General features: G+C 51.5%; 1 protein-coding gene across 1 annotated transcript in view; it reads right to left on the bottom strand.

Moving 5' to 3' along the window:
- MYH9 (myosin heavy chain 9) overlaps window positions 1-12,492 on the bottom strand; it is a 90,826-nt gene that overhangs the window by 53,166 nt on the left and 25,168 nt on the right. Inside the window, exons 2-3 of the mRNA XM_041757488.1 lie at window positions 5,995-6,346; window positions 1,211-1,367 (exon numbers count right to left, since the gene is read on the bottom strand). Coding sequence (XP_041613422.1) covers window positions 1,211-1,367; window positions 5,995-6,327 — 490 coding nt within the window. The 5' untranslated portion in view covers window positions 6,328-6,346. The remainder of the gene's footprint in view (window positions 1-1,210; window positions 1,368-5,994; window positions 6,347-12,492) is intronic.

Below are 12,492 nucleotides of genomic sequence, written 5' to 3'. Positions count from 1 at the left end.
TGGCTAGTGGGTTCTGGGGTTACCTCTGGGGCCATGAGGAGCCTTTTCGAGTTTTTTTCAAGATTTCAAATCAAGGAGTTTGATCAGATTTGCATTCTAGAAAGATGACCCTCTGCTGAAAGTAGAGGGAGGGCTCTAAAAGTGAAGGTTAAGAGGTCACAGCAACAGTGCAGGCGAAAACCGTTGGGAGGCCATAACTGAGGTCATGGCCACAGGATAAAAGAGGGGCAAGGGGGTGAGAAATATGGAAGGAGATTAGATCTATAGGCAGTGCTAATGGACCCGAGAAAAGGAGGTAGAAAGAGAGCAGAGAGGGGAGGAGCAGCCAGGTTCCGGACCTGGGTGGCTGGAGAAACGGCAGCCCAAAGCAAAGGGAGCTGCTGAATCCCAGTCCTCAGCCAGAATGTGCTGGCAAAGCCATTCGAGTGGATGTGTCCAGCATCCAGAGGAATACAGGAGCGAGCGATGAGGCCCTGAGGGGCACCAATGCGCAGAGGCAAGAGAGGGGCAGGAGAGAATCATGCAGAGGGCCAGGCACCGATTTGGAGAACCAGAAAGAGGGTCACACAGGAAGGAAGGGCTTTCCAAAGGACTGGTCAAGATTGTCCAACGCTGGGGAGTGATTAGGTAAGAGAAGAACACATGAGTACCGTGGATTTAGCAATGCAGAAGGGAGGGTAACCTTTGTCGGACAATCTGCAGAAGGGGTGAGGGAGGCCTGTGGAGCAGGCACTTCCTCTACAAAGCTCCACTATGATCAGAGAGACAGCAGAGACAAACCAGAGGAGGTGCAGAACCCAGGAGATTTGGTGTCTGTTTCTTAATGATGGGCAAAACTCAAGCATGTTTCTCGACAGTGGGGAAGGAGCAAGAAGACAAGATATGAAAAGCCAGGAGGAAAGGGAGTAACTGGTAGAAGAAGGGGCCTGGAAGTGAGGAGACTGGCACAGAGAGTCTGGACAAGAATGAGAAATTGCAATAATTAGGAATTGTATTTTTTAAAGCTTCTAGAACACTCTCTCAACATATAAACACGTCCTTTGATAGCCATTGGCCTTGGTTCTCACACACCAGCTCAGAGGTCTCCATAATGCATAATGCACGGCGCCACTACCAGATCACTGTGACACTGAATGTGAATCAGCACCTGCAACGGTGTTCATGAGGCTGCAGGTGAAGACTCAACCACCAGGAAGGCTGAGGCACTCACCTTGCATCATACTCCTGTAGGCGGTGTCTGTGATGGCATAGATGTGGGGGGGCATCTCATGCCTCTTCTTGCCCTTGTACATTTCCACGATCTCTTCGGAGTAGATGGGCAGGTTCTTATAAGGATTGATGACCACACAGAACAGGCCTGAATAGGTCTAAAGAAAAGAGGAGCAAACAGAAATGGGTTAGGAAGTCTTGATTCTTGATAGTGTGCAAACTTCTGTGGCAAAGTTCCTGCCAACAAGGGCCGGGAGTCAGGCTGATGTGAAAGCACCCCTACAGCCCCTCGCTCCCTGTGCCCTGCCCTGCTGCAGGTGTAGCGGCGCCCACCACCAGCTCTGCGTGTTGGGTGAGGGTCCTCCCTCAACTGCGTGATCGCTGTCAGCTTTGCGTGCCAACAAGCTGGTGCCTCGGGCGAGATCAGCACACAGCAAGACAGTAGAAATCTGGTTACAAAACTCAGATCCGAGGACAGTAAGAGATGTGTCTGTCATCATGAGATGCAGAGAGAAAAGGATTCGGCTGCAGCAAGCAAACTGTGCAGAAACACCAAGTGTTCTGCCCTGAAGGCCTCTCATGAAGATATTCAAGCCTCAACTTCTCCAGCACTGAGAAAAACTCATGGCCCACCCCACCCAACCAGATCTTCTGTGGGATAGGACATATTACAGACAGCTCTCTCCCTCAAATCTTCTAGAGACATTCACATGGCAATCCTCAAAAACTCAAAGATCATTTCCCCGTCCCCAGTGAGCCTTCTCCAAGATGCGAGTCTCCTCTGAAGGGGAGCCCACTTAGCCAACACCCTTGATGTGAGGCACCCCAAAACATTGCCACCCAGTACTCCAAGGCTGATCTGACCAGGTTAAAAAATCAGACCCCAAGGTCAGATGTCCTGAGTTCCAATCCCAGCAAGGCAAGTTTCTTAACCTCTCTCCCTTCCGTTTTTCAATCTCCAAAATGGGGACAGACCCGCGGCTGCCTCACAGAGTAGTTATCAGGATTGGCACAGCATCCAGCACAGCGCTGTGAGCAGGTCAGGAGGGCAGATGCCAGCGGCAACCATCTAGACAGATCTTCCTTCAGCGTCTTATGGTCAATTCACATTAATTTGTGACTACTCTTTCCCTAATAACCTGCTTCTTTTTCTTCCAAGATCTTTCTTCCTGGAAGAAGAAGAAGAAAGAAGAAAGAAGAAGAAAGAAAAAAGAAAAAAGAAAAAAGAAGAAAGAAGAAAGAAGAAAGAAGAAGAAAAGAGACCCCTCACAAGCTGGGCAAGACTCCTGAGACCACCCAGGTGGCAGGTGTTCATCTGGGGGGGGTGCAGCTGTCTTTAACCCTCCAGAGCAACCCAAGCACCGTCTTCTGAGGACAATGCACCACAGGACCAGAAGCAGCCGTGCAAAGCCAAGATTCACACACACCTATGGCCCTTGACTCTGTGGAGTGACAGCTGAGGGTCAGGAGGCAGTTCAAGGCAGAGCTGGGAGCAGCCCTGGCTCTCCCGCCACCACCAGTGCAGAGCATCCTGGTCAGGGGCCAGTTCTCTGCACCCTTGTCTTTCTGTTTGCGTCATATCACCTCACTGTCTGGGGCTGTGCCCCTCAATCCTACAGCAGCCAACACCTAAGGGGCGCTGTGCTATGGGCCAACCCGGCCCCCTCCAGCCCCGGCCTCCCTAGTCCTGCCCAAACAAAAGATGGATCTAGTGGCTGAACCTAAAGACAGGTTCCACACAGGAACCAGTCGGGAGGACAAAGGCCCTTCCCAGCCTGGGCCAAGGGCAATGGCACTTGGACTTTGCAAGCAGAAGTTAAACACAGGAAGCAGAACTGGGGAGGCACCCGGTAACCTACAGCGGCCTGTGTGCAGAAGAGCAGCCAAGTTTGCAAATGACCAAGTGTGTTTGGCTGCCTCTTCTGTTTGGAGGCGGGGACTCGGGGCCCTCAGCTTTTCTTTCTTCCTGGGATAATCGGTCATTTGCCTTCCCTCCAACTACTTTTTCACGAGGGACGGGGGAAAGCTCCAAGGCAAAGCAGTCTGCACATGGTGCTGGCCACCTGCAGCGCGGGTTATCACAGGCAGATGAGAGAAAAGCGGGAGACTTCTGGTTTTTCCCTGGGGGGCAGGGATGAAGAGGAAGGCGGCCAGGGAGCAGTGAGGTCATCCCAGGAGCTCAGAAACAATTGAGCTCTGTTCCTGGGGTTTGAGAAAACCCACACTCTAGGAAATCAGCCCGATGAAAGCCAAGGACACATGGCCACACTTTTAGGGTGTGCCTCGGAGCCAGATGTTTGCAAACAGCTGTGACAGCAAAAGGGGACTGGGGGTTCCTGGGACCAGGCTTTCTGACAGCTGGGTGGGCAGATGGTCCTGCGGATGGTTCTCTTTGCAGAGCTCCAAAGGTCTCTGGGCTAATCTCATCAAACCAGTGGGTGTGAGCCCTACAGCCCAGGTGGGAAGATGGAGACCTGCCGGCGAGCCTCCCTCTGGATGCTCCTGGAGGTGCGGACAGAGAGCAAGTGGCTCTCTCCCCCACGGCCACGCCAGGGAGCTGCTCCATTCACGGGCCACAGAGGCTCTTTGTGATCGGCCGCCCCCTATCCCAGAGCTCACCCCCCAGGGAAACAGGCAGAGCAGCTGTGGGCCAGGATTAGCCACGCCGCCCACAACACCAGGCAAACCCGCTGCACAAAGGCTCCCGGGTCGCAATTTGGAACGATGTGTGCAGAGAGGTGGACTGTGAATGAGGCGGTGGCCCCCTGCCCAGCGGCTTTGATCCCCCCCGCAGCTCTGCACCTGCTGGGGTCCCCATTAGGGCAATTGCAGAGACAATCGACTTCCCTTCTGGGGAGGATGCTTAGGAAGGGGGCTGGTGTGAAGCAGGAGGAACGGCGCGGGAGGGGACAGATGCAGGAGTTCGGGCCTCCAACCAGAGTTCTGCCTCTCGAGGACAACCCACGCTTTCAGAGGAAAGATGAAGCAACTAACAGTGAACACACTTTAGTACTATTTCCCTTTGTGGGAGAGCAGACCGTGGGCAGCCAGCCAGTAGCGGCAAGCGCAGGCCCCCCAATGAGCATCAGGCTCACCAAATCCCTCGCAGGACAAAGGTGAACAGAGACACCAGTGAAGGCCTCACAGAGGACCAGCTGCCTTCACTAAGAAGAGAGCCCAGGCCCTGCCGTGAACCAGGTGCAGGCTGGCACTTGCGCACTTCTCACCAGCGAAGAAGTGAGGCTTGTGGTAGCCATGGTGTGTGGTGGGGAAAGGATCTGAACCAGGTCCTGGAGGCTCCAACTCTCACGCCGTTAATCACTCTGCTTCCCTAAGCAAAGCCCACGTCGGCTTAGGGGCCTAACAGGATGGGTACAATGAGCGATGGAGGCTGCCCAGGAGGCATCCCACTCCCAGATGATGGGAATCAGCTCCCAGCGGGCAAAACAGACAAGCAATGCTTCCTTAAAGGTCCCTAGTCTTTCTGCAAGCCTCCAATTCTGAATTTCAGTGGTCAAGATCCCTAGGGACAGAGGCTTTTAATTCTGTCCATACAATGTTCTTATGAAGAAAGAGGCAGCCAGGCTGAGGGTCAAGATACCTGAGCTCCAGTCTCAGGCTGTATGACTCTGTGCTGGGCTCTGGCCCTCTCTGGGCCTCAGCTTTCCCCACTTGCCATATGAGCAGATAGGACTAAGCTGGTTTATAAAAAAGGACTTCCAGGAGGACCATTCTGTGTGTGTCCTCACTGGTGGGTCCTGACTAATCAGGCTCATCCCCCAAAGGGTAGTCATCAATGGCAAGAGATTAAGAACCTCCCTATCATAAACCAATTTAGCAATCAGCATGGAAACACAGCTCTGGTATGCTATCTGGCCCAATCAGGAGCTCTGGGCAACCCAGGATGGTCCATGGCTCCACAGAGGACTTTGGCACGTTGCAGGGCACTCGGAAGTCCCTGACCAGTGTGGTGGGGAAGTGCCCTACGGAAATGTGTGAAGTCACCCTCAGATTATAGAGAAAATAAAATGGCTTACTGAGGGGGCCACTTACCATCCTTGTACCAGGATGAGCCCAGCATGTCCTTTATTTACATATGTGATCATCAACAAAGCCCCAGATCCAAGGCTTGGTCTTCCCACCAAAAGGGTTATAAGACCCTAGAGATGTTTTCTTCCTCCAATTCAAACACATTTTGAGAACTGTTTTTTATTCAGCTCCAAGACTGAGAAGGCCAAGGTGAACGTAACAGCATATTCAAACAAAGAGCTATTTTAGGAATAATAAGAGCCAGATATCTCTTCCCTACCTGAGATAAAACTAGAAGGAAATACCTTGGAACTGAACAGAAGAAAGAAGGAACTAGAAAGAACTCTGTGGCCCTAGGACCATAAGATCTTGGAGACTATTACACAGGAGATGGGGCAATGCCCCTCCTCTGATGTTTTCTAAAGCGGTGACAAGCGGTCTTTCTCCGAAGGTGGCCCCACTGGACAGAAGACAGAGAAAGGGCTGCTCCTTGTCCTCTGCAGGCTCCGGGCCTTACACACGTGCCGTTCTCAGATGCTAAGCCTGCTACGGCACCAGAACTAATGTGCCGCATGGGCTGCAGGTGCAAGCCTCGCTCCTGATGCTTGTCTCTGGTCAAAACACATTCCCCGGGGGAATAAGGTTCGAGGTCGTCACCCCAGCTTTCCTCAAGCCCCCTACTCCCCCAGGGCACCAGCGCCAGGCCAATGAGGGTGAAGGGACAGAGCCAGACCTCCCACCCCGGGCCCCACTTACGTAGATGAGCCCTGAGTAGTAGCGTTCCTTGAGGTTGTGCAACACAGAGGCTTCGTTGAGGCACGTGAGCTCAGCCATGTCCTCCACCTTGGAGAACTTGGGTGGGTTCATCTTCTGGATGTCATCCTTGTTCACCTTCACCTTCTTCCCGTTCTCCACCAGCTCCACGATGGCCTCCTCGCCCACCTCCTCCTTGAGGCTGGCGGGCTCAAAGCCGCTCTTGTCGGAAGGCACCCATACCAGCTTCTTGGCAGCCCAGTCGGCCTGGGCCAGCGGGTTATTGATGAAGTTTTTATCCACATAGAGATACTTATCGGCAGCTTGCTGCGCCATGGTGACTCACAGCCAGGACCTACAGCAGACACAAGGACAGAACGTCAGACACAGGGACCTCAGCTGCACGAGGCCCGCTAGAGCCCTCTTATCAGCACTGGAGTAGAACAAAACTTGTCAAACCAGGCTGCACAGCTTCCAGAACTTTCCCGCTCTCCATTTTTGAGAAAAAGATGCCCGTGATTGAAAAAACAAGTTGTCATTAGAGCCTCTGTAAGAAAATCATGGTAAGGCAGATCCTAGGATCCATCCACAATCACACAGATCTATTAACTCCCGTGGTGCCGAATGACAAGCCTTAGTTGAGTCGCACAGACAGATGGAACTATGGTCACTATGCTACATGCGCTGAGGCAGAAAAGAGACCACGCAATTTAAGAGCACTTCCAACAAAAGCAAGTTTCTAATTAGCCCTCCCAAAAAGGGCAACAAGCTACAAACCGCGCATAGCGGAAGTTGCCAGTTTAAAAAACTTTTTATTTCAGAGTCAACGAAGAGCGGAAAAAAACCACCACCACCACCACCACAACACACCAATATGTTGCCAAAAGATGATAATTCCACCTTGATAATACAGCCCAAAGAAATAAGGCTTGAGGAAAAGAAGTCAGGCTCCAGGAAACATCATGAGCAGTAAGAGTGCTTCCCTTCTGGGGCACTAATGCAAAGGCAGCCTTCACAATCCATGTCTCGGAGAACATGTGTGTTTGCTTTTTTCAAAACTCATTTGCAAAATAAAGATGAAATAATAATCCCTTACACCTGTGTGGTTTAATGGTTTATGAAACTGCTTTCACACGCACTTGGCCACCTGGAAAGATCCTCATCCTAACTCTGTACGGTAGGGGGGCACCTGGGTGGCTCAATAGTTGAGCATCTGGCTTTGGCTCAGGGCATAATCCCAGGTCCTGGGATCAAGTCCCAAATCAGGCTTCCTGTGGGGCACCTGCTTCTCCCTCTGCCTATGTCTCTACCTCTGTGTCTCTCACAACACATAAATAAAATTTTAAAAACAAACAAACAACTCTATAGGGTAAGAAAGATGTGTGCTTCATCCCATTTTACAGACAAGGAAACGGAGCTCGCTGGAGGAACCTCGAGGTCCCCCTGGGCAGACTGGTCCCATGGCCTTTCCACAGGATAACTACAGTGCTTATTCCTGCTCAAAGGCTCAGGCTAGGACCTGCTGGGAGGACAGCTGGTTTAGGTAAACAGAACACAGGACTTAGAAACTGTGGTCTGAGACAGAGCCAGCTCACAGCCACCGGAGGAACAGCCCAGAAGCTCACAGCCCAGTTCACAACACAGGAAGGCCTTTTCCTTATGAGGTCAAGGTCCCCTCCCCAGGCCCAGGAAGCCAGGAGGACCCCAGATTCAAATCCAGAGTTACCTGGGCTTTCACACTTCTAGATCCCAACGGGGACCTGGATGCCAATGAGGCTAGAGATTTGGGAGGGAGAGAACAAAAGGAAAAGTCTGGGCCGCCCAGGCCTTCTTATCTGGGCTCATTAAATGCTCTCCAGATCAAGACTAAGGGGCTCCTCTGGACATGCTCCAGGAGAGGGGTTGTTTTCCAGGAAATCTGCTCGCTCGCCACCCCCACCCCCCACAGGAGGGAAGGCAAGTCCATGGAACAGAGCCTGGCAGCCTCCCCAGCAACCTCAGCCAGTGGCTCTGTTTATATTCCCAGCCAAGCAAACCCTCACAGACCCTCTTAGGGGACCAGGGGTATCATCCACCTGCAAGGACCACTCCCTGAAAGAAAGCAGGGCCCAGAGTCAGACAGCAGTCCACAAGGCAGGAAGGGATGGCCTGGCTTCATCTGTGTGGGGCTGGAGTCTCAGGAGGCTGCAGTCCCCAAGCCACGCCAGCCTACTTCAGGGCTGTCCAGGCTCCCACACCCGCCAGGCCATCCAAGCAAATCAAAGGCTTCCCTCTGCCAGAGTACATATCAGCTGTCCTCTCCCTCTCTGCCATCCAGCTGACCACTAACTAGCCAGGCAGCCTCAAGTCTTAGGACCCAGGTTCTTGAAACCAATCTCTCCAACATGCCACTGTCCTGGTTGAGGACTTGGAAATATCACACAGCACATGGCTTCACAGGCTGCTGGTTCTGAACCTTTCTGCAAACTTCAAGCCTGAAATGGACATTCAATCTCCCATCAACATGCAAAAAAGGATTCACAAAAAAAAGGGGGGGGGGGATTCACTTGAACGCTGTCCCCCAAAATCCTAAGTCACTGCTGGTTAAGAGTTCTAGAGAAGACACCTGAGGATATCACATGCTCTTTACGAGATCCCTCCAAGAGGAAGGAAAGGGGATAGTCATTAGGTAACCTATCAACATCAAGCTCTCTTAACCATCAATCACCCTGCAAAAGATCTTTTATTATCCTCAATTTATAAATGAGAAAACAGGTTCAGAGAGGGCAAGGTACTTGCCCAGAGTCACTCAGTCCAGTCGTGGGGTAGGGCTCTAACCCAGATCCGCCTGCCCCTGCCCACCCCACCCCACTCTAGGCTCTTCCTAGCACACTTGTGCTGGGGTCCCTCAGATGAAGTCAGACTAGCATGGGAGCCAGGTCAAACTGTCGATACAGTGAGTGGGACATGGGATGTGTGGGGGAATACATCCCACAGTACTCAAAAGATGAGTTTGATCGGGCAGGCAGGGAAGCTGACTGAGTCTTCCCAGTGCAGACCATGTGGCCAGTTCAGAAAGCAGAGCACAGTGGAATTTTAACGTTCTCACTCCCGTGGCCAACTACTGTCCATGACAGCAGCCCATCAGTGATGGCACAAGGATTTCTGGCCTCTGCAGACTCACTTCATCCCAGCAACACCAGCCCTGGTAGAACCAATACAAAGAAACCATCTGGTGGCCTGGCACCTCGGCAGCACACGGGTTCCCTCCGGGCTGCAGGCCCTGGGCACTCAGCCTACCCTGGAAATCCAGGTAAGCCGCTCAGCCAGCTCTTCGGTGGGGGTACACTGGAGGGTGTGGACATGGCAGCTGCTCTCAGGGCACAACTCCACCTGGCTCCTCATTCTACCTTCAGGCCTGTCTACCTGTGATGAGACCTGAAGTCTGTACTTCCTGTAAGGAGGGGAGCTCATCCTGGGTCTCCTCAGAGCTGGACCAACAGAGAGGGCTGCCCCCCCCCCCCCGCCTACAGGGGTGCCAAGACCCCCGTGCATGGTCTAAGGTCTAAGGAGGAGTCCTCTCTGAGCGGAACTTCCATTTCGCTCGCCTGAGCACTGTTTGGCCAGGCCAAGGACAGAGCTATTTGGTGTCAGCAGCTCTGCTGGAATGACGTGGGTTAGCAGCAGTGCCAAGATCAATACATGGGTTGGACAAGGGGGGTGGGGGGCACGGAGGTCACCATAAACAATGGGGTTTATTAAAGCCCTCTCACCAGCACAAACAGGAACATCCACACTCAGTGACAGCCCCAGTGTCCACCTGAGTTAGGTGAAGACCCCAGGGCCTTAGCGGCCGCTGACCCATACACACCCAGTAGGACTGCCAGCGATGCAGATGGAGTAAGCCATCACTGCTGAAAGCTCTTAGAAATGAAAAGGAGTGTCAAAGAAGGGATGCTAGGGAGGAACAGCCACATCTCCTCTCCCTGGCCTGAGACCACACTAAAGGGCCTCTCCTGACACTCTGTACAAAATAAGATGAAATCAGAGAGGGAGGTAAACCATGAGAGACTCTTAACTCTGGGAAACTGAGGGTCATTGTGGGGTAGGAATGGGGGTCTGGGTAACTGGGTGACGGGCATATAGGAGGGCGTTATATGCAACTGATGAATCACTGACTCTACCTCTGAAACTAATAATACACTGTATGTTAATTAATTGAATTTAAATAAAAGTTTTTTAAACCACACATAAAAGTTTTCAAAATGAAAGAAAAATATCCCCATAAATTCCTAAGACCCTCCTCCTAAAAATCAGTTTTCTCTCTCTTTTTTTTAATGGTCTTTATAGTCCTTGTTCATAGAAACACTTGAGATTTTTTTTTTTAAGATTTTATTTATTTATTCATGAGAGAGAGAGAGGCAGAGACACAGACAGAGGGAGAAGCAGGCTCCATGCAGGGAGCCTGACAAGGGACTCGATCCTGGGTCTCTAGGATCACACCCTGGGCTGCGGGCACTAAACCACTGCACCACCAGGGCTACCCAACACTTGAGATTTTTAATAATTGCAGGCAGAGTGTGGAGTTACACATTGTGGATTTTTACTATTTATTATGACCATTTGTTTCCCCAGAAGGCCACAGTTTGCTTGCTGATCATTTTTATCCAAGCACTTCACTTTACAGCTGACAACACAGAGGCTCTAAAAAGGAAGGGATCCCACTCAGCCACACACGTGGGAAGCGAGAACTAGAATTCAGGACTCTTGACTCCAAGGCCTCCTTGGGAAACACTTTTAATGGCTGCATAATATTCCACAGTGGTGTGGTTTTTGTTTCTTTTTTTTTTAGACCACCACTTACTAGGTTTTTTCCTTATATGGTGGGCCACCTTGAGATAAATTTCCAGAAGTGCAGTTATTGGAACAAAGGAGCATCCAGACACTTTTATGGCCTTGAGAAGTATTATCAAAATGCTTTAAAAAAAAAAAAATGCTTTCCAGAAGGGTTGACTGTGGTGCACAGCCACGTGAGCAGCCTGCCCATGTGGCAGCAACCACACCAGCTCTAGGAAAACCCTCTGCAGGAAAAAGCTTGGGGGAACAGATTAGGGACCCTCAGGAAATTCTGGAAATTTGCGGGACTCACAGCCAGCAAGGAGTTAAGGCAAAGAAGGCAGCTTTCCCCACTGGAAGATCAGATCCGGTGGAGGCCAGCCCTTTCCACACCGGCTTCCTGCGGGTGCCAGTCCAACTCCAAGAAACCCAAGTAGTTGCCTTTTTAGGCCATAATCGAGAGGACACAACCAGAGGCTAAATTAGGACTCTCAGGAAATGATGAAACTGAAAGTAAATAGGTTGACCAAAAATCTCTGCTTTCAACCCAAAATGTAATTCCTTGATTGTCTGCTTTCTCCCCTTCCCCCCCACAACCCCTGCCCCCCAAAACATCCATGTGGACCTTTTACTCCTTTCTGTTTTCCCAAGGACCCTTCTTTCTCTCTTTCTCCCAGCTTCCCACCCTTTTGCTTGGTTCTCTTTTTACGGAGTTTTGTGCTTGTTTGGAAAAGAAACAGCTAGCGCCTTAAAGACAGAATTTATTCGCCTGAAGACAAATCACTGGCCCAAACACTGAGCTTGTCCGTTACGGGGGTCTATATAAAGTCTTCCGTAGCCACGTTCTGGGCCTGGAGCTTCCCACCCTGTCACTAAGGCTACCCTGTACGAGGGCCTGCCAAGAAGCCCTCTACTTCCTCCATCTCCACAGGTGAGGGCACCGAGGCCCACCCAGGTTCAAACTCAGACCCACTGGGCTTCCCCCTCAGCTGCCTTCTTCCCCAGGAGCTCTCTGGTACTCTCTGGAGAGAAAACACCCCGAGCATCCCCTGGTTAATGAAGCAAAGCAGGGCCACTGACACTAATTGTGCCAACGTGAAGCTGCAGGCCTTGCCTGCTGGGGCTGCTTAGGACCAGGGACTGCACACTCCCATCTTAGATCGCTGGTGCTGAAAGAAAGGTCAGGGGTCTGTCTGACCTTGGGTGAGCCATTTCCGTTCTCTGAGCCAAGGTTCCAGTTCAGAGACCCAGTGGCCCCAACCCAGACACCGGGAGTCTGTTCAGCGTGGTCACCAATGCTTGCAAGTAGGTTCCTCCGATTGTTTCTTTATCCCCAGCCCCACCCAGAGAGCACAGGTGAACATGTCCTCCTCCTTTCTTCCTAGAACCACTGTTTTTGAGTCAAGGAAATTATCAATGTGCCTGAGTTCCACTGTTAGGAAGGCTCTATGAAGGCAGCTGCTGAAGTAATAGAAATTGTCAAACCTCGGACATTTACTTATTCAACGAACAAGTGCATACGGAGGGTCTATGCGCAAAAATACTGTGACAAAGATACAAAAGACCCAAGGAGCTTATAACATAGTGGGATGACACTCATGCCACTAAAGTCCCAATCTGGACAGTGCAGTCTGCACAAGCAAAACCAGGCAAGCTCCTTGGTTTTTGTCCTGTGCACGGCTGCAT

Source organism: Vulpes lagopus, chromosome 5 (assembly GCF_018345385.1).
Source record: "Vulpes lagopus strain Blue_001 chromosome 5, ASM1834538v1, whole genome shotgun sequence".
Classification (NCBI taxonomy): domain Eukaryota; kingdom Metazoa; phylum Chordata; class Mammalia; order Carnivora; family Canidae; genus Vulpes; species Vulpes lagopus.
The sequence above is the reverse complement of the archived record's forward strand: the minus strand, read 5'-3'. Positions and strand labels throughout refer to the sequence as shown.